At 36.7% G+C, this 24,565-nt stretch overlaps 1 protein-coding gene across 1 annotated transcript; it reads left to right on the top strand.

The window, feature by feature from the left end:
• The first annotated feature begins 652 nt into the window (after window positions 1-652).
• On the top strand, window positions 653-2,176 carry Vmn1r66 (vomeronasal 1 receptor 66). Its single transcript, NM_134230.3, has one exon. The coding sequence runs from the start codon at window positions 900-902 to the stop codon at window positions 1,830-1,832; it is 933 nt and encodes a 310-aa protein (NP_598991.2). The 5' UTR covers window positions 653-899; the 3' UTR covers window positions 1,833-2,176.
• Window positions 2,177-24,565: the final 22,389 nt, after the last annotated feature.

Raw genomic sequence — 24,565 nt, 5'->3', positions numbered from 1 at the left:
TCCCACTGGAGTTCTTTACTCAGATGCTACTGTCAGATTCTGCAGTAAAATTCTCAGGACACCATACTTTATTTCTACAAGTCAAGTAGTCAGAAAATTCTGTATTAAGTTATGAGAATAGATTCCCCATAATGTGTCATCTGATTTTCCCTCCCATTTTTATTCAGTTTATAATTCTATGAGATTTCATCGCAGTGGATGTCACCATCTCTGTAACAGCACAGACCTGACGGCTCACACATGTATGTATGTGTATGTGGTATGTCTTTGCTTAAGAGCTTGCTCTTAACCTAATGAGATATATGTTGTTACTTGCACAATCATTTGAATATATTTTATGTGATTATTCAAATTTTCTTATGTATGACCATAGATATAATCTAAATGATGTTATTAATTTTTTCCACACTATTTAATAGTTGATGAGATGTACCTTAAGAATTACTATTTTTGAGATTTATAATTGTCATTAAAAATAGTTTATTTTATAGATGAGTAGAAAATAAAACTAAATTTTTATGTTCTTGGTTTATGATTTTTAGTACTTGCATTCTCTTTTCATTGATTTTTACAGGTCTAATAATCTTGCCAATGATCCTTCATATTCTATGACCATGAAGGCATGTTTCCAATCCACATGTGCGTCCTCAAGCCTTCAACTATCTTATAAGAGTACATAGCATAATCAATAAATGCAACTGTATGAAACTTCCAGAAAGTCTTATTAGACTTATTATTAAACTTATTATTAAAGTCTTATTATGTATAGTCTAACATGACATTGTATTTCTGAGCTCAAACAACCCTTCTGATTTAGCCTCTTAGTAGTTTTTCAAATCATTAGTACATTTAATTGATTTTGATCAGAAAATGTGTGTAGCAATATACTAGAGATAATCATGCCCAATCATAAAATAGACTTAGGGAATCTATCAATCAAAATCATTTTCTTATTACAAACTACAGTTGGAATTTTGGGAAATTTCTATCTTCTTATACTACATCTAGTCTACTATGCAGAATACACTTTAAAGCACACAGCTTTGATTCTCATGCACCTCTGGGGAGCCAATGCCTTGATAGTTCTTTCTACAGGAGTGCCCTACACAATGGCAGCTTTTGGGTTGAAGCAGTTTTTAAATGACTTTGGCTGCAGATTAAGTTTGTACATTCAAAGACTTGGTCGGAGTGTGTCCATTGGCACCACCTGTTTTTTGAGTGTCTTCCAAGCCATCACCATCAGTCACAGAGAATCTTGTTGTAAAGATCAAAAAGCCAAAGTTGCAAAGTATATTGGCTTCTCCATTTTCCTTCTCTGGGTTTTGTCCATCTTTATACATTTCATTTTCTTTCTGGAAATATTTCTCAAAAGGAATAGCAAAAACATGACAAGGAAGCTAGATTTTGAGTACTGCTCCTATGTTAACCATTTTGAAATTAATCACTCAGTTTATGCAGCATTAGTGATGTGCCCTGAAATCTTCTTTTCTGTGGTCATTGCCTGGTCCAGTGGCTCTATGACTGTCATTCTATACAGACATAAGAAGAGAGTTCAACACATCCACAGCTCTCAGGTTTCCAGAAGAAACTCCCCCGAATCCAGAGCCATCCAGACAATCCTGTCCCTAGTGTTTTTCTTTCTGGCTTTTTACACTCTCTCCTCCATCTTACGAGGTTACATTGCTCTCGTGCATAATCCAAGTTGGTGTCTGGTGATGGTCAATCGCCTCACTTCTCTCTGTTTTCCATCTTTTGGACCTTTTGTTCTTATAAATAATTACTCTGTTAGGCCAAGACTAAGTTTGGTCTGGATGAGAAATATCAACCCTTAATCTTATTGTAAGTATTTAAATCATATATTTTGCTTACTATTCGTTTTTTTAGCTCACATTCTTTCTCAAAAGTTCAATGCAGAGAATTGAACTCCTCAGTAGTTCCTTGATTTTTATAGGGAACAAAAAGGAGTATGGGAGTTTTGTCAGCTGATTGATTCTAAATGTACTGATCATATTGTATGAGTCCTGTCATACTCTTAAGAGTCTTCCCTTTGTCTACTGGATGTGCAAAGAAGCCTGCAAGGAGTACGAAGAGGAAAGGGCAAAGGATAATATTGAGGACAATGAAAAGAATGAGGTGAAGGTGAAGTTGGTGAAGGAAAAAAAGAGCAGAAGGATGAAAAGCAGGAAGAGGGAGAAGAGGAGGAAGAGGAGGAGAAGGAGGAGGAGAAGAAGGGAAAGAAGTAGAAGAAGAAGGAGGAGAAGGAGAAGAAAGAAGGAGAAGAAAGAAGAAGAAGAAAGAAGAAGAAGAAGAAGGAGGAGGAGGAGGAGGAGGAGGAGGAGGAGGAGGAGAAACCCATAAAACCCAAACTTCCTTCCTTGCTTTGACTTTCTACCTGTCAGGGCAGATTGGCTGCTTTGGAATTTCACAAAGTTCTTGTGGATCCTACATTCTAATAGCAAAGAAACTTTAAATCATTTCTGGCCATAAATTTGTTCCATAGGAGGGTCTGGTCCCCTCATTATTGTTGTACCAGGCCCTCCAAAAAATAAGATTAATAGCTTGCTCCCCTTACAGAAATTATTTCAAAATGAATGATGGTTTTCACATGATCTTGAGTTTTGTTTCTTAATATTTTATTGAGACTTTTTTCATCATTGGTGCTATTTCATTGTAAATTTGTTTTGTTTTTATTCTGCTTTTATCTTGTTTTGCATTACAGTCATGCTAAGTTCATCAAAATAGTTTTGACAATAGTAATATAGAAATTATGAAAATCAGTACTGTGAGTTTTAAAGTTAAAAATTAAACTATTATTTGATCCAACTGTTCTCCTTCTGGGCATATACCAAAGAAGTATTTGTACATCAATGTTCTTTGCAGTGATGTTTGTTGTAATTATGATATGGAGCCCTTCTACATATTCATAGACATAAATCAAAATTTAATTTTCTCATATATAAAATGGACTATAATTCTATTGCAGTGAAAGACAGAATCACAAAAACTACAGGAAATTTGATTGATTAATAATGGGTAAAATTAATTTGGGTTAATCAAAATCATAAAGAAAAAAATCACAGTTTCCTTCATATGAAGATTCTGTCCTATTATGTCTACATGTATATGCAAATGGGTTAAGTATAAATTTATTATCAAATTTTGAAACCTGGTAATATTAAGTACATTACAATGAAGTACAAAGAAAGGTAATATTAGGTGATAGGCAAGTAAAAATATCCAGAATTTATAAAAGATGACATAAAAATAATTCTATGCTACACCCATCTACCTTGAGTGTTCCTTGGGTGTGAAGTCGGTGGACAGCCCTACAGCCCCCAGAGGAGGCTCCACTTCTTGGTATTCTAGTACGACGAGGATCTTAGGAACTCAAGATCCCAGGAGCTTGGCCACACCTGGATCTCAGGGTCTCAGAGGCAGCTAGACTTCCAGGGACTCTGACACACCCAGAATGTCAGGATCACAGAGACAGCTGGACTCTGTGGAGTTCTGACTCAACCAGGACTGCAGGAAGGATGGGCTCCAGTCAGATATAGTGAGGGCAGGAAGCATTAGAGATAATCAGATGGCAAGAGGCAAGGGTAAGGACACAAACAACAGAAACCATTATTTGGCATCATCAAAACCCAATTCTCCCACCATATAAAGGGCTGGATACACCATAACAGCTGAAAAGCAAGATTCAGATCTAAAGTTACTTCTTAAGATGACCATTGAGGGATTTAAGAAGAATATAAATAACTCTCTTAAAGAAATACAAGAGAACACAGATAAACAGGCATAAGTCCTTAAAGAGGAAACACAAAAATCCCTTAAAGAATTACAGGAAAATACAACCAAACAAGTGATGGAATTGAACAAAACCATCCAGATCTAAAAATGGGAAATACAAACAAAAAAGAAATAACAAAGGGAGACAACCCTGGAGTTAGAAAAAAAATAACATATAAAGACACGTCAATCAGAATTACACGAGACTTATCACTAGAGATTATGAAAGCCAGACGATCCTGGGCAGATGTCAGATAGACCCTAAGAGAACATAAATGCCAGCTCAGACTACTATAACAGCAAAACTTTCAATTAGCATAGGCAGAGAAATCAAGATATTCCTTGACAAATTTACACTATATATTTCATTAAATTCACCCCTACAAAAGTTAATCGATGGAAAACACAAACAAAAGGAAGAAAACTACACCCTAGAAAAAGGAAGAAATAATCTTTCAACAAATTCAAAAGAATATACACAAATAATACACAATATACACAAGAATAACACAAACAAAATGCCACCTCTAACAACAAAAATAAAAAAAGTAACAATCCCTTTTCCTTAATATCTTTTAACATTAATGGATTCAATTCCCCCAATAAAAAGACATAGATTAACAGACTGGTTATATGGACAGGACCCAGCATTTTGCTGCACACAGGAAATACACCTCAGTGAAAGAGACAGATACTACTTCAGAGTAAAATGTTAGAATACAATTTTCCAAGTAAATGGTCCCAAGAAAAAAGCTTGCATAGCCATTCTTATATCAAACAAAATTGACTTTCAACCAAAAGTTATTAATAAAGATAAGGAAGGACACTTCATAATGGTCAAATGTAAAATCTACTAGGATGAACTCTCAATTCTGAATACCTATCCTCCAAATGCAAGGGCACCCACATTCATAAAAGAAACTTTACTAAAGCTCAAAGAACACATTGCATCCCATACAATAATAGTGGAAGTCTTTAACACCCACTTTCAACAATGGACAGATCAGAGAAACAGAAACTAAACAGATACACAGTGATAATCACAGAAGTTATGAACCAAATGAATCTAACAGGTATTTATAGAACATTTCATCCTCAAGCAAAAGAATATACTTTCTTATTAGCACCTCAAGATAACCTTCTCCAAAATTTGCCATGTAATTGACCACAAAAGAGACCTCAATAGATATAAGACAATTGGAATAATCCCATCCAACCCATCAGATCACCATGACCTAAGGCTGGTCTTAAATTACAACAAAAACAATTGAAAACACACATACACTTGGACACTGAACAATGCTCTACTCAATGATTACTTGGTCAAGGAAGAAATAAATAAAGAAATTAAAGACTTTTTAGAATTTAATGAAAATAAAGACACATCATACCAAAACTTATGGGACACAATGAAAACACTGGAAAGAGGAAAACTCATATCTCCAAGTGCCTCAAGAAAGAAACTGGAAAGAGCTTACACTAGCAGCTTGACAGCACAACTGAAAGCTCTACAACAACAGCAACAACAGCAGCAACAACAACAACAACAACAACAACAATAAAGAAAATACACCAAAGAGGAGTAGACAGCAGGAAATAATCAAACTCAGGGGTGAAATCAACCAAATAGGAAGAAAAAGAACTATACAAAGAATCAACAAAACAGGAGGTTGTTCTTTGAGAAAAACAAGATAGATACACCCTTAGCCAGATTAGCCAGAGGTCACAGAAGAAGGATCCAAATTAATAAAGTCAGAAATGATAAGGGAGACATAACAAGGGAAACCGTAGAAACTCAAAAAATCATCAGATTCTACGACAAAAGTTTATACTCAACTAAATTGAAAAATCTGGATGAAATAGACACTTTTCTAGACACATACATGGTGCCAATGTTAAAACAGGATCAGATAAACAATCTAAACTGTCCATAACCCCTAAAGAAATAGAAGTAGTCATTAAAAGTCTCCCAACCAAAAAAATCCCAGGACCAGATGGATTTAGTGGAGGCTAAAGGTCTATTAGACCTTTAAAGAAGACCAAATACCAATACTCTATAAATTATTCCACAAAATATAAACAGAAGGTACACTACCCAATTCATTCTATGAAGCCCCAATTACGCATACACCTAAATTACACAAAGACCAAATAAAGAAAGAGAACTTCAGACAAATATCACTTATGAATATTGTTGCAAAAATACTCAATATAATTCTTGCAAACCAAATCCAAGAACACATCAAGTCGATCATACACTACCATCAAGTAGACTTCATCCCAGAGATGCAACTTTGGTCCAATATATGAAAATCCATTAATGTAATCCACCATATAAACAACCTCACAGAAAAAAATCACATGATCATTTCCTTGACACGGAGAAAGCATTTGACAAAATACAACACACAAACATGTTATAGGTAACAGGAATTCAAGGCACATATCTTATCATAATAAAAGCAATTTATTGCAAACCAACAATCAATATCAAATTAAATAGTGACATTCTTGAAGCACAAGACAAGGATGCACACACTCCCCATATATATTCAATATTGTAATTGAAGTGACAGCTAAAACAATAAGAAAACAAAAAGAGATCAAGGGGATACAAATTGGAAAAGAAGAAATAAAGGTATCACTATGTGCAAATCATATGATAGTATCTACTAGAGAACTTCTCCAGCTGGTAAACTATTTCAACACAGTGGACAAAAATAAAATTAATTCAAATAAATCAGTAGCCTTCCTTTATACAAATGGTAAACAGACTGAGAAAGAATTTAGGGAAACAAATCCTTTCAAAATAGCATCAAATAATATAAAATATCTTGGGATAACTCTAACCAAACAAGTAAAAGCCTGTATGACAGTAACTTCAAGTCTCTCAAGACAGAAATCAAAAATCTCAGAAAATGAAGATATAGCCCATGCTGATGGATGGGCAGAATTAATATAATAAAAATAGCCATCCTACTACCAAAGGCAATCTACAGATTCAATGCAATCCCCATCAAAACCCCAACACAATTCTTCAAAGACATGGAAAGGACAATTCTCAAGTTCACCTGGAAAGGCAAACAAAACAAAACAAAACAAAACAAAACAAAGCAAAACAAAAGCCAGAATAGTGAAAAGAATTCTTGACCATAAAACAACAGCTAGGGGAGTCACCATCCCTATCTTCAAGCATTATTTCAGAGCAATAGTGATAAAATGTGCATGGTAGTGGTACAGAGACAGACAGGTTGATCAATGGAATAGAATTGAAGAACCAGAAATATAACCACACACTTACTCACACTTGATCATTGACAAAGAAGCCAAAAATATACAATGATAAAAAGAAAGCATCTTCAATAAATGATACTGGTCTAGCTGGTTGTCTGAATGTAGAAAAAAATGAAAATAGACCCATATTTGTCACCTTGCCCAAAGTTTAAATTCAAGTGGGTCATGGACCTCAACATAAAACAAGATATAGTCAATATAATAGTGAATGTGGGAATATTGCTCTTGAACTCATTGGCTCAGGGGAAAACTTCCTAAACAGAACTCGAATGGCTCATTCTAAGATCAAGAATTTATAAATGGGACTTCATGAAACTGAAAAGCTTCTGTAGGGTAAAGGAAATAGTCAAAAAGACAAATCAGCAACTTACAGTTTAGAAAAAAAAAATCTCCACTAACCCCACATCTGATAGAGGGCTAATACCCAAAATATATAAAGAACTCAAGAACCCAACCACCAAAACCTGAAACAACCCAATCAAAAAATGGGATATAGAACTAAACCAAGATTTCACAAGAGAGGAATCTCGAATGACTGGGAAAAACCTAAGAAGTGTTAAAAATCTTTAGTGACCAGAGAAATGCAAAGCAAGATGATCTTGTGATTCCACCTTACACCAATCATAATGGCTAAGTTCAAAACCTCAGAAGACAACACCTGTTGGAGAAGATGTGGAGAATACTCCTGCATTTTTGGTGGGATTGCAACTAGTACAACTACTCTAGAAAACAATCTGGAGGTTCCTCAGAAAACTGGAAATAAATCTACCTGAAGACACAGCTATACCACTCTTGGGAATATATCCCCAAAATGCCCCACCTTGTCACAGGGGCACATGTTCCACTATGTTCATAGAGGCATTATTCATGATAGCCAGAAGCTGTAATCAACCCAGATAGCCTGCAATAGAAGAATGAATACAGAAAATATGGTTCATTTTCACAATGGAATACTACTCAGCTTTTAAGAATGAGGGCATCCTGAGTTTTGCAGGCAAATGGATGGAACTAGAAAATATACTCTCTAATAAGTGGTTATTAGTTGTAGGGAAAAAAAAAAGACCAAATACTCAAGATATGGCACACAGAACTCAAAAGATCAACAAGCTGAAATCCCCAAGTTAGGATGACTCAGTCCCACTTGGGAGGGGGGAAGAAAGCAACCACAAGCGGGGAGCGAGGGGTTTTGGAGGGAAAGGGGACTAGAGGGAAGAGTGGAACATGATCAGATATTGGGTGGGGAAAGAGGATTGAAGCTCTAAGCGCTAGCCAAAAGAATGGAAATAGGCAACCTAGGGAGATAGTAGGTTGGGGGGGGGCTCCAGAATGTACCAGAGATCTGTGAGGTAAGAGACTTACACTACTCAAAGGGAGAGATCCTAGATGAAATTCCCTACAGTGGGTGGAGGGTACCTGTAGAGCCTACCTCCAGCAGAAAGAGAGGGCATTGAGTGAGGGATGGGGTTGCTACCCCACAGTCAAACGCTGATTCAAAATTGTTCATTCCTGTCTGAAAGAACTGCACTGGATGGAAATGGAGAGGAGCCTGAGGACAAAAATCTACAGAGACAGGCTCAAAGTATGATCCAGCTCAAGGGGCGACTCCAATAACGGACACTATTACTGGAGCAATGGAGTGCTCACTAAAAGGGACCTATCATGACTGCCTCATAAAAGTTCCAAAAAGCAGCTGGAAGAGTCAGATGCAGTTATTTGTACCCAACCAATAAAGAGAAGCTACTAATCCCAGTGGTTGAATTAAGGAAAAGCTACAAGAAAGAGGACCAGAGGTCTCAACTAACCTGGACTCCTGAGATCTCTGACACTGGACCACCAACCAGGCAGCATACATGAGCTAATATGAGGCCACCAACTCATAAGGAGCAAATGACTGCCGGATCTGGGTACAGTCAGAGAAGATGCACCAAACTCTCAAGAGACTGGAGGCCTCAGGGAATTTGGAGGTCTGGTGGCATGAAGGATGGGGTGGTAACATCCTTGAGGAGAGTGGGGGGTGGGGAGGAGGTATGGGATGTGGAACAGTCAAAGGGTAGACTGGGAGGGGAATAAAATCTGGAGTGTAAAGGAAAAGCAAAATTTAAAAAAAATCAGTAAAAGTAAAAACAAAACAAAACAAAACAAAACAAAACAAAACAAAACAAAACAAAAACCCCTCTGGCTCATATGGATTTATCACAGAATTCTAGCAGACATTCAAAGTAAGAAGAGGTAAAGCCAGTACTCCTCAAATGATTCCACAAAACAGACACAGAACATTGCCAGACTTATTCGATGAGATCACAGCCACCATGATACCTAAAGCATACAAGGATTCAACTAGAATGATAATTTCAGCCTAATTTCCATCATAAACATTGATAACAAAACATTCAATAAAATACTAGCAAAATGAATCCAGGAATACATCAAAGAGATCAAACACCATGATCAAGCAGTCTTCATCCAAGGGATGCAGGGGTTGTTGAATACATAAAAATCCATCAACATAATCTACCATATAAACAAACTGAAAGAAAAAATTGATCATCTGAGGCGATGCTGAAAAAGCCAGGGAAGAAAAATCCACCTAATTTATGAAGGTAATACAGGGACCTGCAGAAGCATTCAATGAACTCTTACAGAGATTTGGTTCAGCTGTAAATTGACCCAATTAGGACCCTGATATGTGATAGAAAACAATGGTCTTAGAAAACATGAATATTGAATGTAAGAGAGAAAGAAATACATCAATCAAACTGTGAGGAGCCCAAGCAGAAAAATGGATAAGAGAAACAACTGGCATTTTTTAAGAAGCATCATGCTAATATCATAGGGCATGCCATAGCTAGAAATCATAGAAATTTAAATATCCAATGCCTTAACCATGTGGAATTTGGCCACCTCCAAAGGACTTTTAAGGCTAGAAGTTTCAGAGCTCAAAATAGCAGGTACATTTACTCTAGAAATATGGTGTACTTAGAAGAGAACCAGCAGATTACGGCTATTATAAACCTCACAGTCATCTAGGGTACTGCAGTCACTGTGAAAGAGGCAAGCATTGGTCAAAGGATTCCTCTTCCAAGAGAGAGATACCAGGTAACCTTTTGCATGTGGCAAAGGGACATAAAGGCTTGTCATCTTGAGGACCCACAATAAACAATATGAACCAGTTTCCTTTGGTCAGCCAGAAAGTACAGAGCAGGCAAGAAAATCAAAATTAAGTATTTGTGATTTCATGCATGCTACAGAAGGGAGTGAAGCTTTGGATCTAGCCACAGAAATGCCTCTTAAATTATCTTCAAAACTTGAATATTACAAGTTAACCTCTGGTGTTTATAGTCCTTTACCCTTAGGATCACTAGAGATAATCTTAGGAAGAAGTGGACTAATTTCTCAAGGACCTATTTTGCATCCTAGTATAGTAGATGGGTATAGCAAGGAAGAAATAAGCATCATGGCATATGTGAGAAAGGAGATACAAATTGATGCAGGTGGTAGAATAGCTCAATTGTTTTGTTTCCTTACATTAAGAGCAAGGCCACTCCAATAGAAAGTCTTGGCATCCAGATTGGCTACTTCAAAAAGACTACATACAATTTACAGGAATTGGTAAATTTTCAGGAACAAGACAAAGTGTCTGATGGATTAACTATGTGGGACCAGAAGGGCATATAAGGAAGTTGAAACCTTATGTGGCTGACATATCCATAAATTCATGGGGAAGAGAACATTTATAACAATGGTGTAATATTTCTGGAATTCCAGGGACAGAATGAAGAAATTAATTCTGTTATGGTAGATGCTCCTGGGAAGATATTGGTATGGAAGATCTAGAAAAATCAGAATTTATGCCCATGATCCCAAAACAAGATACTGTATGGATTGAATTTTAAAATTTACCAAAGGGGACACTGGTGAAATATCAATAGCTTTGCCCCTAAAATAGTTATCAAACAGACTATTTTTGATAAGAGTAGTGGCCAATAATAAAAGAAAAATTGCAGGTACTTGAACAACTGGTAAAAGAAACCTTCAGCATATAGAAGAGTCTACCAGTCCTTTGGAATTCCCCTGTGTTTGTTTTCAAAATAGAAATCTGGAAATTAGAGGATGATAATGGATTTAAGAGCATTTAAATAATTCAGGCAATAGGCCCTTTACAGCCTGGACTTCCTTTACCATCTGTGATACTGAGAACCTGGCCTGTAATTATAATTGACTTGAAAGACTGATATTTGCAAAACCTTCACATGAGTATGCAAAGAGAAGATAGTATTAAGGGATAGATTTTCTTAGCTCATAAACAATGTACAAAACATGGTAAGATTTCTTAGTTAATTATAAAAGATTAAGTAAGATTATGTTAATTGTCAGGAACAGATCAGGCCAAAATTGTAGTACATCTTACAAATGCTGAGATTGTATCATTACAAGTGGTCAATGAAGACTGGCAAAGAGCTCATATTAACTACTTGGGAGAAATGAATAACAAGTACCCGAAAAACAAAAATATACAGCTTATAAAAAGAAAAAAAATTGTACTCTTTAACTTCTAGTAAAGAGAACACCAACTCCAGAGGCACCAACATATGAATGCAAATAAGATGGAGATGGCAGGTTATGAATCAGTCAAAAGAAGCAAGGTCCACAAAAGTCCATTTCTATCAGTTTAAAATTTGGAATCATATGGATTCCTTATAGTATTATTAGTTTATATTGACTATCTTAACACAATCACAGATTATTTGTATGCAGAAGAGTTGTTTTGCATATCGAGTGCTGAATTTGTACCTGATAACTCAGAATTATCCTTACTATTTGTGCAATTGCGAGATGCCATCAGAAGTATAACAATCAGTTATATACTATGTATATTCAGTCTCATATAGGTTTTTCAGGTCCATTAGTTGAAAGAAATTCCAAAATTGACCAATTAATACTAAGAAACCAATTTATATTTAGAATCCACAAAAGGTTTAGAGAAAAAATTCCATCATTGTCAACAAAGAAAAAATATTTAAAAAACATGTTTTTTTTTGTTTTTTATTTTAAAAAGTTCTTCTACTTGTACTCTATAAAACCAAATTCTGGTACCTGCTGGTAGTAACCCTAAGAGTATCTAAAGAAGCAGCATCTGGCAGATGGATGTTTTCCATTTTTCACAACTTGGAAAACAGAGGTATATACCATACCTTTTACTCATACTTAAGGTATCAGTGAGCAACTGCTTTAAGTTCTGAAAATGATGATTTTGTTATTACATACTTATTGGAAATAATGGCAATTATGTTGATAGTTGCACAAGTTAAAATTGATAATGCTGCCGCATACATACAAGTCTTTACATATTACCATATAATGCACATTACTGGTATATCACAGAATCCTACACGATAAGCAGTTATAGAAAAGGCTAATCACACATTTATTAAGATGCTTATTAAACAAAATAGGAGAGTAAAAACTCCCAGGGATAGACTAAATAATGTTGTTAACTGTAAATTTTCTTAATGTTGGTAAAAATGGAACACCCACAGCTGAGACACAACGGGTTATAGAAACCTGAGAGAAACCTGAGGAACTACACCACCCAATGTGCTATAAGGATAAATTGACAATATAAGGGAAACTTGAAATAATTTTCAGATGGAAACGTGGTTACAAAAAAAAGAAAAGAAAAGAAAAGAAAAGCAAAGAAAGAGAGAGAGAGAGAGAGAGAGAGAGAGAGAGAGAGAGAGAGAAAGAAAGAAAGAAAGAAAGAAAGAAAGAAACTCATAAAGATTAGATCTGTGTAGAGAAAACCTCTTCACGGTTGAGATATAAATGTCTTCACAAAGTCAATGAGACTGGGTGATTCACTCTCACAGACTGTCTCAGTTACTGATTTCTCCAAAATATGCATGCACATCAACTTCAAAGGGGCTTTCTGGAATGATTGATCACATACAGACTAAACAACATATAGACTTGACACAGAAGACAGAGACTGAACATTCTATGTGTGAGAACACATAGAATGAACTGACAATACATAGACCTGATGGACAACACACAGACTGCATCAAATCAGAGAATTGGCAACAAATGCTGTAGGTACTTTTTTTTTTTTTTTTTCAGATTAATTATATATTTTTTTACTAGGGTTCCAAACGGGAATTCTTTCCCCCAATTCAGCAAGAAGCAATTATATAAGAAGACCTTTAAATAGGAATGGATGGGTTTGGTTGTGTGAATTGTTATGGTTGTAATCAACTAGGGTGGTAGGTTTCAATTCTTGTATATTGATAGAAGTTTTAGGTTGTTTTAGTAAAAGTATTTTATATTAACTGAAATTTAAGCTTTATTTTAGTCAATATTGTACATAAGCTGTTTATTTAAAATATGATTCCATGTTTTAATTTTAAGGTTCTTACAATAACTTTTATTGTATGTAGATTTTTAATGTTAGGGAAAAAGACAATTACAAAATGGGAACATGAAGTGGAAGTTTCTGGTTCTGTCACGTGATGCAGACTCAGGTGGTGTTTTGCTGAAGCGAGACCCGTGGGAGGACCCGCTGTAGTGCTGGGTTAGTGGAAAGGTATTGTTTGAATTTGCTTTTGTCATGGAATATTTGGTTTTTCCATCTATGGTGACTGAAAGGTTTACTAGGTATAATAGTCTGGGTTGACAACGGTGGGTGCTTAGGGGCTGCAAGACATCCCCCAGTCCCTTCTAGCTTACAGTTGTAGATGAGAAATTGGACATAATTCTGATAGGTTTACTTTTATATATTATTTAGCATTTTTACTGTGCTACATTTAAAATTCTTTCATTTTCTCCTTATTTAGTGTTTTGATTATTATGTAGTGTGAGGGTTTTCTTTTTTGATCAAATTTGTTTGGCGTTAAATAAGTGTTTTGCACCTTTATAAGATTCCATATGTTAGGGAAAATATTTTCAGTTCTTTTGTTGAAGAGGTTTTCTGAGCCTTTAAGCTCAGAATTATTTTCTTCTGAAATTCCTATTATATTTTTTGGTTTGGTCTTTTTATATGGTTCCAAATTTCCTGGATGCTTTGTGTGTTGAACATTTTAGGCTTTGCAGTTTTTACTTATATATTTATTTGTTTGTCTATTGTATCATTTACAGCTGAGATTCTCTCTTCTCTCTCTTGATTTGGTTGATTGCAACTATTGTTCCTGTTTTCTTTCCTATATTCCATCTCCAGGATTGTCTAAGTTTGTGTTTTGTTTAGTACTTCCATTTCCCTTTTCAGGTCTTGAACAGTTTTATTCATATCCTTCATCTCTTTGTATTTTCCCATATTTTCCTAAGGAATGTATTCATGTCTTCTTTAAAAGATTTTATCATCTTTATAAGACTGAATATCCTCTTCTTGTGCTTCAGTTTAAATAGGATATCTAGGGATTGTAACAGGATAGCTGTTCTTAGGTGGTGCAAAATTTCCCTGGGTCTTGTTGATTGTGTTCTTTTGCTGTCTTTTAGGCATCTGCTTTTCCCTGGTGTTGGCTGCATGAACCTGATGGGAGCATGATTTTCAGCAAGGTGGGAAGAGATGTGGATAGAATAATGGAAGTCAGGATATCCTAATTTTTTGACTCTGCCTGCAGCCTTGCTTGTCCTGGAACTTGCTCTGTAGGTAAGGCTCATTTTAATTCAGAGATCACCTGCCTCTTCTTCTGCCTCCTAAGTACTGGGATGAAAGCCATGGACCATCGCTGGCTTTGATACAACTTTCAAATGATATGATGTTGATTAAGGAAATATTCTATTTTACTCTATTATGAGAAAGATCTTATTCTTTTCTTTCATACTGAGTATTTTGTTGGATTTCTTTCAACATTTTAATAGTTGTTGGGAGTTACTTCTGAAATTTTTCTAAGGACTTATAATTCTGAATTGATTCTTGTCAATCATTTGTCCAATATATCTTTGGCTACATGTCATCTCCCTATGTGTATACCATCACTGCTGGAACAGGTGAAGTGATAATCAGTTCCGAGTAAGTGTGGACTCTGTGACTCTGAGCTGCATCCTTCCCATACCTGCAGACAACCTGCATAGTTACTGAGCATGCTGACTGCAAATGTAATTTGGTAAGTTTTTATAGCTTAAGCAATAAGAATGTTGGTGTATGTGAGGCACAGCCAAGAGATATGAGCTGCATGCCATCCCCCTAACCACCATCCCCTGGTTCAAAAATTTCCTGTTTGTCTGGACAAGGCTTGCAGATCCAAAGAACATCCTGTTTCACCACCTCTAGGAAGCCAGGTAGGGCCCCTAAGGAACATCTAGATTAGACCAGTCCCTTACCAATTCCCCATATCAACCAGGGACACATCCACAAGAGGTTGTCCTCTGTCCCCTGATCTTCATCATCCGGTTTATGGCTCACACTGCCTTAACAAGGAGATTTTCATGGGTCCCAAGAGCCTCTATCTTAGACTTCTTCTAAGCCAATCCCCTGCATTCTTCGGCCACCTGGTTCATAATCAGCTGAAAGCAGCATCATATTCCCTAGAATGCATTGGCAGCCTCTGACTACTTTCCCGATGAGATTATCTGGCATGAAGAACATCCAGCCAACACCAGTGACAACAATATGGTTAAAGAACAACACAAGAACATGATCAACAATATCCATGGCAGCATGGCACTACCAGAACACAGCTATCTTGCTACACCAAGTCTTGGATAACTTAACATACCCATAGCAAAAGAATGTGACCTTAAATACAATCTTGTAATGATGGCAGAGGAGTTTATAGAGGAAATGAGTAAATTCTCTAGGGACATATCAAAAAATACAAACAAATGAAAAACATTATTGAAAATGTATAAATGCTGAAAATGGAAATAGAAACAATAAAGAAAACACAAAATGAAGGAACACTGGAGATGGGACCCCTAGTAAAGGGAATAGGAACTACAGATGTAAGCAATCACCAAGAGAATACAAGAGATAGAAGAGACATTCTTTGGCATAAATGTACAAAGCAAAGAATATTAAGGACTGCAAGGGAAAAAACCAAGTAATATATGAAGGCAAACATTTCAGAATTACACCTGGCTTCTCATTGGGAACTCTAAAATCCAGAAGGGTCTAGACAGATGTCTTGCAGACTCTAAGAAATCGCATATGTCATCCCAGACTACTATGCCCAACAAATCTTTCAACTAACATAGCTGGAGGAAAAAAAGATAACCAAAGGCAAAACCAAATTTTAACAACATCTTTACACTAAGTCATCCCTAAAGCAGATACTAGAAGGAAAACTGCAACCCAATGAGTCTAAGCAAACACAAGTAAACACAAGACATAAATAATTTTATACAAGAAAACTAAAGGAAAGGAAACACACACACACACACACACACACACACACACACACACACATCACATCCATCAAAACCAACATCAAAATAACTAAAATCGACAATTATTGGTAATTAATATCTCAACATAATTAATTAATTAAATTTATTCCCCAATAAAATGGCACAGTCTCACAATGGATGAAAAAACAGGATCATTCATTCAGCTGCATACAGAAAAAACACTTCAGCAACAAAGATATGTATACCTCCAAGTACATGGAGAGAATACCTTTTCCAAGCAAATAGAAGCAGAGAGAAACATGAAATAGCCATTCTAATATCAGTAAACTAAACTTTCCACCAAATTTAATCAAGATAGATATGGAAGTATACTTCATCCTCATCACAATAAAAACCCACCTAGATGATATCTCAATTCTGAATATCTATGCTCCAAATACAAGGGCACCCACATTTGTAAAATAAATATCACTAAAGCTTGAATCACACATGAAATCTCACACATAAATACTGGGAGTTTTCAACATTGCACTCATAGAAAAGGACAGATCATTTAAACAGAAACAAAGGAGGAAAAATAATGAAGTTAACAGTGGTTATGAATCAAATGGACATAACAAAGCTATAGAACGTTGCAGCCAAACACAAAAGATATACATTATTCTCAGTACAGCACAGAAGCTACTACAAAATTGGCCATATAATTGATCAAAAACACAGTCACTCAGATACAAGGACATTGAAATAATCTCTCATATCTCATCAGACCATCATGGATTAAAAATGGAATTCAACACAACAGAAACAACAGAAGGCCTACAAACTCATGAAGAGTGAAATTCCCTCTTTAATGGTCACTGAGTCAGAAAAACAGAGAGAGAGAAAGAGAGAGAGAGAGAGAGAGAGAGAGAGAGAGACAGACAGACAGACAGAGACAGAGAGACAGAGATTAAAAACTCTAGAATTCAAGATAAATGATGTTACAACACAGCCAAATTAATATGACACAGTACAATGCTAAGATGTTGTGCAGTTAGCCTAATGATATATTATGTTAATTTGGACCCCAGAATTGCACTAGAATCTACAGTCTGCACATAAGACACTGAGGAACCCTTCCCCCAGTTGCTTATAATAAGTAAATAAATATTCCAGTGGCCAATGGCTGGGCAGGGAGACAGAGGCAGTACTTTAGAATTTCCAGATAAGGGACTGAGAAAGGAACAGGAAGAGGTAGTTGTCGTGCTGGGAAAGGAGTAGAAGCAACGACTGAGGAGTACTGGACAGAGAACACAGCTGTCTTGTAGGTCCTGGAGAACTCAGCTAAAGAGGGTTGTAGGTCTGGGTCCAGGGCAGACAAGATGGAATATAGGCGTTAGTAAATAATATCTCATTAATATTAAAGATGAGTGTGCTAGTCACTCAGAAGTTTGAAAGTGGTCCAACCATTCAGCAGTTTAAGGCATATTAAAATATAAAGCTCTCTCTGTGTGTGTGTGTGTGTGTGTGTGTGTGTGTGTGTGTGTGTGTGTGTGTATTGAGCAGCCCAGAGCATTGGGGCAAGTAGTTCAAAGTACCACCACCACTGCCATGATAAAATTGAGTAGCTATGTTTTTGTACAGCAACACTAAAATTAAAGTTCATAGCATTAAGTGCCTTCATAAAGAATTTGAAGACATTTCATATTAGGGATTTAAATGTATTCTTGAAAGCTCTATAAGAAAAAAGAAGAAGCAAACACACTCTAAAGGACTAGCGAGCAGGAAAGTAAAAATCAAGGAAAAAAATTAATCACTTAGAAACAAAGAGAACAATATAAAAAAAAATCAGCAAATCCAAGAGCTGGTGATTTGAGAACATCAAGAAGATAGACAAACCTTTATCCAAACTAACTGAAAGGCAGGGAGACAGTATCCAAATTAACAAAGTCAGAAGTGAAAAGGGGGAGAAAAAATAGATAAAGAGGAAATCCAAAGAATCAATAGGTCCTACTTCAAAAGCCTATACTACACTAAATTTAAAAATCTAAATAAAATGAATAGTTTTCTTGATAGAATCCTCTTACCAAAGTTAAATCAAGATCAGGTAAACAATTTAAATAATCATATATACTTATGCTTGTACCTATAGGTAGGATTAACTCTTGTCCCTTATTAATAAAGAAACTTATTCCCCATAGCAAATTGATATCTTTACAGAAGTAATAAGTGAACAAAATGTATAAAACGACTGACTATAGTGTATTCAATCTCAGTTGATATATCTACAACACACACCCTACAAATAAGCTCAGATGACGTTGACGAATGAGTGAAATGTTATAAATTCCAGAGGACCAGGATATCTGCTGAGAGATTATATGCTCTAGGTATTACAAGGAATCAGTGCATATGTGCTACTGTTTACCTGTGTGTATATTTCCTCTATTTACTCCCACATTTATATCTATATATGAAAACCAGTGACCAGGAAGTACATATGGAAAAAATATGCTATTTTTGGCTCTGTATCCTTATTCCTCCAAATGTAATATTTTATTTTCCCTCAGAGGTGGATAAAATTCATACCTATATGAAAATTCATATGAGTATGTTAAATTATAGATGAAGATATAATCTCATAAAAGTTCTTAATTGCTATGATGCATACAATCATTATACAGTCTTCACTGGGATTCAAGTTTGTGGCAAGTCTTTTGCACTTTGTGCATCCTTCTTGCATCTGACTTTCCTATTGCTAGAATTGTAGCCAGTGTCTGTACTTAGGGAAGAGTGTTCTGCATTATTAATTCCAGCTGAGATGTGTACCAGGAGTGTAGCTGTTGTGTGTGTAACAAAAAAACATACAATAGGATTAAGACCTACACAGTATGAAGCAGCAAAGAAAAATCTATGGAGCAGAGTTAGCAGGGGAAGCTTCCTCTGTTCCAGTGTTGATCTGATGTACTTTTCAGAGTGCCTTCTAAGCAAACATTTTTATGCCCACTGTTTCAGAGGACTTCATAGGGGAATGTGCTTCAGAGTACTTCATTGGGAGAGTTTATTATGCAGTGGATAGTGATTAGTGAAGAGACTCATAACTGTTCAAATTTCACATTTATTTTTATAGTGACTTATGTTACTTGGATTAAATAGTAATTTTATTCTCATGGTAATATTTATGTACTTCTCTTTTAAACCTTGCTCAATTCTGTCTAAAATATTTCTCATCCTCCAAGAAGTTATAAAAATGAATTCAGAGCAACATTTTCTTTTTTCTTTTTCTTTTTTGTTTTTGCTTTTTTTTTTTTTTTTTTTTTTGAGACAGGGTTTCTCTATGTAGCCCTGGAACTCACTCTGTAGACCAGGCTGACCTCGAACTCAGAAATTCACTTGCCTCTGCCTCCAAAGTGCTGGGATTAAAGGCATGCACCACCACAGGAGAGCAACATTTTCAAAATTGGCCAACAAGCATGGATGTAAAAATCACTTCCCTTATGCCCATATACGCCAAATTTCCCCAATGAAGAACCATTCTAGCTCATGTTGGTTTACTGCTTTCCTAGTTATGCCAATTTTTATTATGTGTGACATAGGAGCCGTCCTTCCAAAGAACCTGCAAACCTATTTTCATACATTGTGCATCTGTACCCCTTTGCTATCATTGTAGTTGAAAAGGTCTAAGTTAGAAATTATCTATGAAGGGATCAGTGATTGTAGCCTCCCCCAGCCTGAAGCGAGCTGGTACAAACCTTGTTGCCACTGAGGTGGGGCGGCCTGATGTGTTTCTAACTTGGCTGGTGCCTTTTTGAAGTGACAACTGCCCTGCTCTTCTGCTACCTGCTGAGAGGCTGAACCTGTCTTCTGGAGATGTTCCTGAGATAGCTGACTACCTGTGGAACTGGCAGACTAGTGCTAACAACTTGGCAACAATACATCAAGAAGCCTGGTGACCGAGTGCTGATGGAATGGCTCCAGGCACCAAGAGTGGACTGGCAGGGGGATGGGCCTCCCCCCTTATAAGCACGGTCTCTTAATAAACTCGAGAGCCTTGACCAAGGAATACTCTTGGCTCCATTAATCTCTCTCCCCATCTAAGTCTTTTTCAGCCCCAGACTGTCTCACAGGTATACCCGGTTCTTCTAGGCCACAGGCCGGTATGCAACAGATTGGCATCCAAGCCAGGGACGTTGAGAACAGCAAGAAACCACTGAGGGAATTGCTGTGTTGTACGGAACTCCAAGGGAAGGAAAGAATCAGAGGATCATATCGGGCATGGTGAGCAACAGGGATTTATGCTAGTGCTGGCTTTAAAGTTCATTTTTTAAAAGTGTTGCTGGAGGTACAGAAGGATACGGGCTAAGGTGCTTTTTCCACTTAGGAGTTGACAGCGAAATATATGTGGGACTAGAAACTGTGAATCAGGTGGTTGTCCGCAGCTTTCAAAAGCTGTTTCAGGCTAGAGGAATAGGGTATAAAATAATGAAACAAGCCGTTGTCCACAGTCAAGAACTGCATCAGGCTAGAGGAATAGGGTTTAAGATAATAAAATAAAGTAAAATAAAATAAAATAAAATAAAATAGAGGAAAATGGATTTTGAATCTCTCCCAGAAACAGAGAGAAATCGGGGATGCCCTGCTTCATTCTCTCTGGCTCTACAGCAGAAATTCTCTGCCCTCTTTGGCTTGTCTAATGTCTGGTGCAACAAATCCGTTTACATGTCAATCCATGTGTGTTTTGTTTCGTTGTCTGAATGACTGAATATTCTGTGCTTAGTGTTGGAAAGTAAAAATAGCTAAGAGTTTATCTGCTGGTTCAGCAAAGCCTGAGAGTGGCTCACATTTTGACCAAGAATCAAGCACAGCAGGAGAGCCACTGCTTGAAAAAGTTGCTTTCAAAGAAAGGGAGTCTGCAGCTTCTTAGTTTTAAGGCAAAAAACCTGATAGTTGTTATGTTTCCTGGAGGGTTCTCTGCAATCGTGATTATTTTGTTTAGCAAAAAACAAAGTGCTTTTTTTTATTCTATAATTATAGCTATAAAAAATAAAATTCTTTGATTGGTCTAAATTTATAAGATTTGTGTAGCCACTTAATTTGGTGTTTTATTGGTGTAATATGCTCTACGTGTCTTCATCATAGAATATTAGCTTATAAGTTATTGGGTATGATCAAAAAGGTGTAATACGGGTTACTAGAAAGTTAGCTTTAAATTGGTAACTCCGGTTTGGAGTATTTCAAACACATGGCATAATGCAGGCCAAAAAACAAGGCCTCTTAGGGATACTTCCAGTCGAGATAATATTTAAAGTGATTCTTATCCTAGAAAGTAGAATTAAAGATAAGATTTAAAACAGTCTCTTTAATAAAGCATTAACATTTTCACTGTCATACATTCATAGGTATGAACTGGCAGCCAAAATTTGTAACATGATAGTGATGTTTCTAACATTGATTCTAAGGTGATAAATTGTTTTGAAATTGGTTTTTGCTTTCCAAAGGTTGTAGATATTATTGTAATTTTGCAAAAGAAACTTAAAAATCATGGTTAAAATTGCCAGTGTTCCATTGACTGCAGCTTGCAGTTTGATCACAAGCTTAAGATTTTAAACTCACCCATATATTGTTAATTAAGATTATTACAAGAGTAATCATCTTATGAGAGTGCTTCAAAACTAAGACAGAGTTATCTAGATACGTTTGTTTTTGTATATAAATTAGACCCTCAGAGAGTAGATTTTGGCTATGGTTGGATCACATGTTTCTTCTTTTGAGATTCCTCCTGCTTCAGCACAGATAATTAAATTGTGTGCTGTAAGATGGTGTTTTAAAATGTTGAATAATCAAGCTTTAATTTGTATACTAATAGTCAATGTTATATCTCAGAGGTTACAATTTCTTAAAATTGTTCATCCCTTAGATACTATAAATTCTCAAATTTGCAATTGTTTATGCATATACAACTCACAAGAAAAAAATGCTGTCCTTTTTTGAAGATTGTTTTTGGACATTTAAAAAATTGTTCTAGATTGCCTGGACAAGACTCCTTAAGGCAATGCCATGCTAGATTTATATCTCAGGCAGATTATAGGCCTTACATAAGAATAATCTCGTTCTTTATATAATCAAAACAGTAATGGCTTAAGATAATATTTTGATATTTTTAGAGAATGTACATGTCAAATTGAAAAAATTTGTTCTTGGTGTCCTCAAATTCTACCTGTTTCCACATAATGGTGTTAATTCTTGAGGACATATACTTAATCAATTGCTTCTAATGAATGCTCTTATTTCTGATTAATACATAAATAAATTACGCACATGTGACTATAAATAACATTTCAAAGTTTCTAGTTACAAACGCTCTTCAAGAGAAACAACTGAAAGTGTAATTAGTCACTGCCCATGTGATATTAAAACTGACTATAACAGTCAAGTATTTGAGATATTTTGTCAACAATTTTATAATTCTCAAAGACAAAGTATTAAACTATAGCTTCTTAAAAAACAAAAAAGGGGGGAAATTATATTCCCTTGCATATTATTTAAATTCATATTTTTATTTTAAGAATTTTGATATTTGGATGTCAAAGAACTTAATAAATGCTTTATAGTATCTTAAAACTAGACATAATTATGTCTAGGTAAGATGAAATGGATCAACTTATTGGCATATGGCTTGATCCTGAACAGCTACTGAAGAGCAAAAACTTATAATTTTGGGTCTTATAGCATTGTGGTATCTAAGTTCAAGAAATTCAAGGCTAAATGTTGTAAAGAGTAGACCCAGGCGGGTCCAGGCACAGCCAGACCCACCCTGTAGCTGGGAACGTCAAGCCATAAAAGATTAAGGAAAGAATGCAGGAACTGGCCAGGGCAATCAGGACTTACCAAATGGCCATCTGGCAGGATGGTGCCTCCAGGGCAGCACCTCCCTCTAGCACACCATAAATCATACATTGACCAGGTGTCCTGCTGACCTCAATAAGTCCCAAGCCCTTGTGCCTCCCTACACCTTAGCTGGCACGTACTACCCTGTTAACTTGTAAACACCCCACTGACATTTAAATGAGCCAATCATGTGTAACCGCAACAATTCTTTTGGCTCCCCCCCTTTTTGGTTTGTGGTTTTTGCCTTTATAAGCCTGTGAAAAGTTTGGGCCATGTTCGAACTCTTCTGCCTCCTGTGCGGTGCATGAGTTTCGACCCCAGCATGCTGGTTGAGCCCTCCATTGTTGTTTGTGTACCATTAAAGCCTCGTGTGGTTACAAGTTCAGTCTCAGCGTCTCACTGGGTGCGCGCTTTCCCAAGACTTAAGTAAGGGTCTCCCCATGGGGGTCTTTTATGTGGTGCATGGGCCGGGAAGTGCACAACCACCCAGGGGTCCTAGACCCATTTGGAGGTAAGGCCCTCTGTCTTGTCTTGGTTTTGTGTCTATATTCTGTCTGAAAATCTGGTGCTATCGCAGTTTCGGTTTTTCGAATGCTCTTTTGAGGCCGCGCTCTGAGAGGGAAAGTGGAGTGGATAAGGAGACACATGTCCAGGTGTCCACCGTTCATTCGCCCTGGGAGATATCCCAGGAGAATAGGGAGAGGACCAGGGATGCCTGGTGGACCCCCATGGAAAAAGTCAGGAGATAAGTTTTCTCCTTGAGGAACTGTTTCTGAGGCCTGTTTCTAGGCCGTCTGATTCCTTTCAGGAATTCTGGTCGACTCAGAGTCAGCGACTGGTTTTGTCTTTGAGTCTTGAAGTCTTTGTAAGTGTTTTTATCGTGTGTGTGACAGAGCTTGAAATGGGACAGACTGTGACGACCCCACTAATACTGACTCAGAACCATTGGATTGACGTTAAGACTAGGATCCATAATCTTTCCGTCGAAGTCAAGAAGGGACCTTGGCAAAATTTTTGCTCCTCTGAGTGGCCAACTTTTGGTGTGGGCTGGCCATCACAGGGAACCTTTAGCTTGCCTATTATTCTCGCTGTCAAGGGAGTTGTTTTTCAGGCCGCAGGGGTCATCCTGATCAGGTACTGTATATTATCGTGTGGCAGGACCCGGTCCAAAATCAACCACCCTGGTTGCGGCCCTGGGCTTCAGGAGCCAAGGCAGCAATGGTGGCCATAGCCATGAAACCAGAAGTGACGCCTCCAGCCGCCCGCACCAGCG

Source organism: Mus musculus, chromosome 7 (genome assembly GCF_000001635.26).
Source record: "Mus musculus strain C57BL/6J chromosome 7, GRCm38.p6 C57BL/6J".
Classification (NCBI taxonomy): domain Eukaryota; kingdom Metazoa; phylum Chordata; class Mammalia; order Rodentia; family Muridae; genus Mus; species Mus musculus.
This window is presented reverse-complemented; position numbering and strand designations above follow the sequence as displayed.

Bases quoted from the DNA above. Each gene is read 5' to 3' on its own strand.
- Vmn1r66 (NM_134230.3), top strand. From the start codon at position 900: ATGCCCAATCATAAAATAGACTTAGGGAATCTATCAATCAAAATCATT.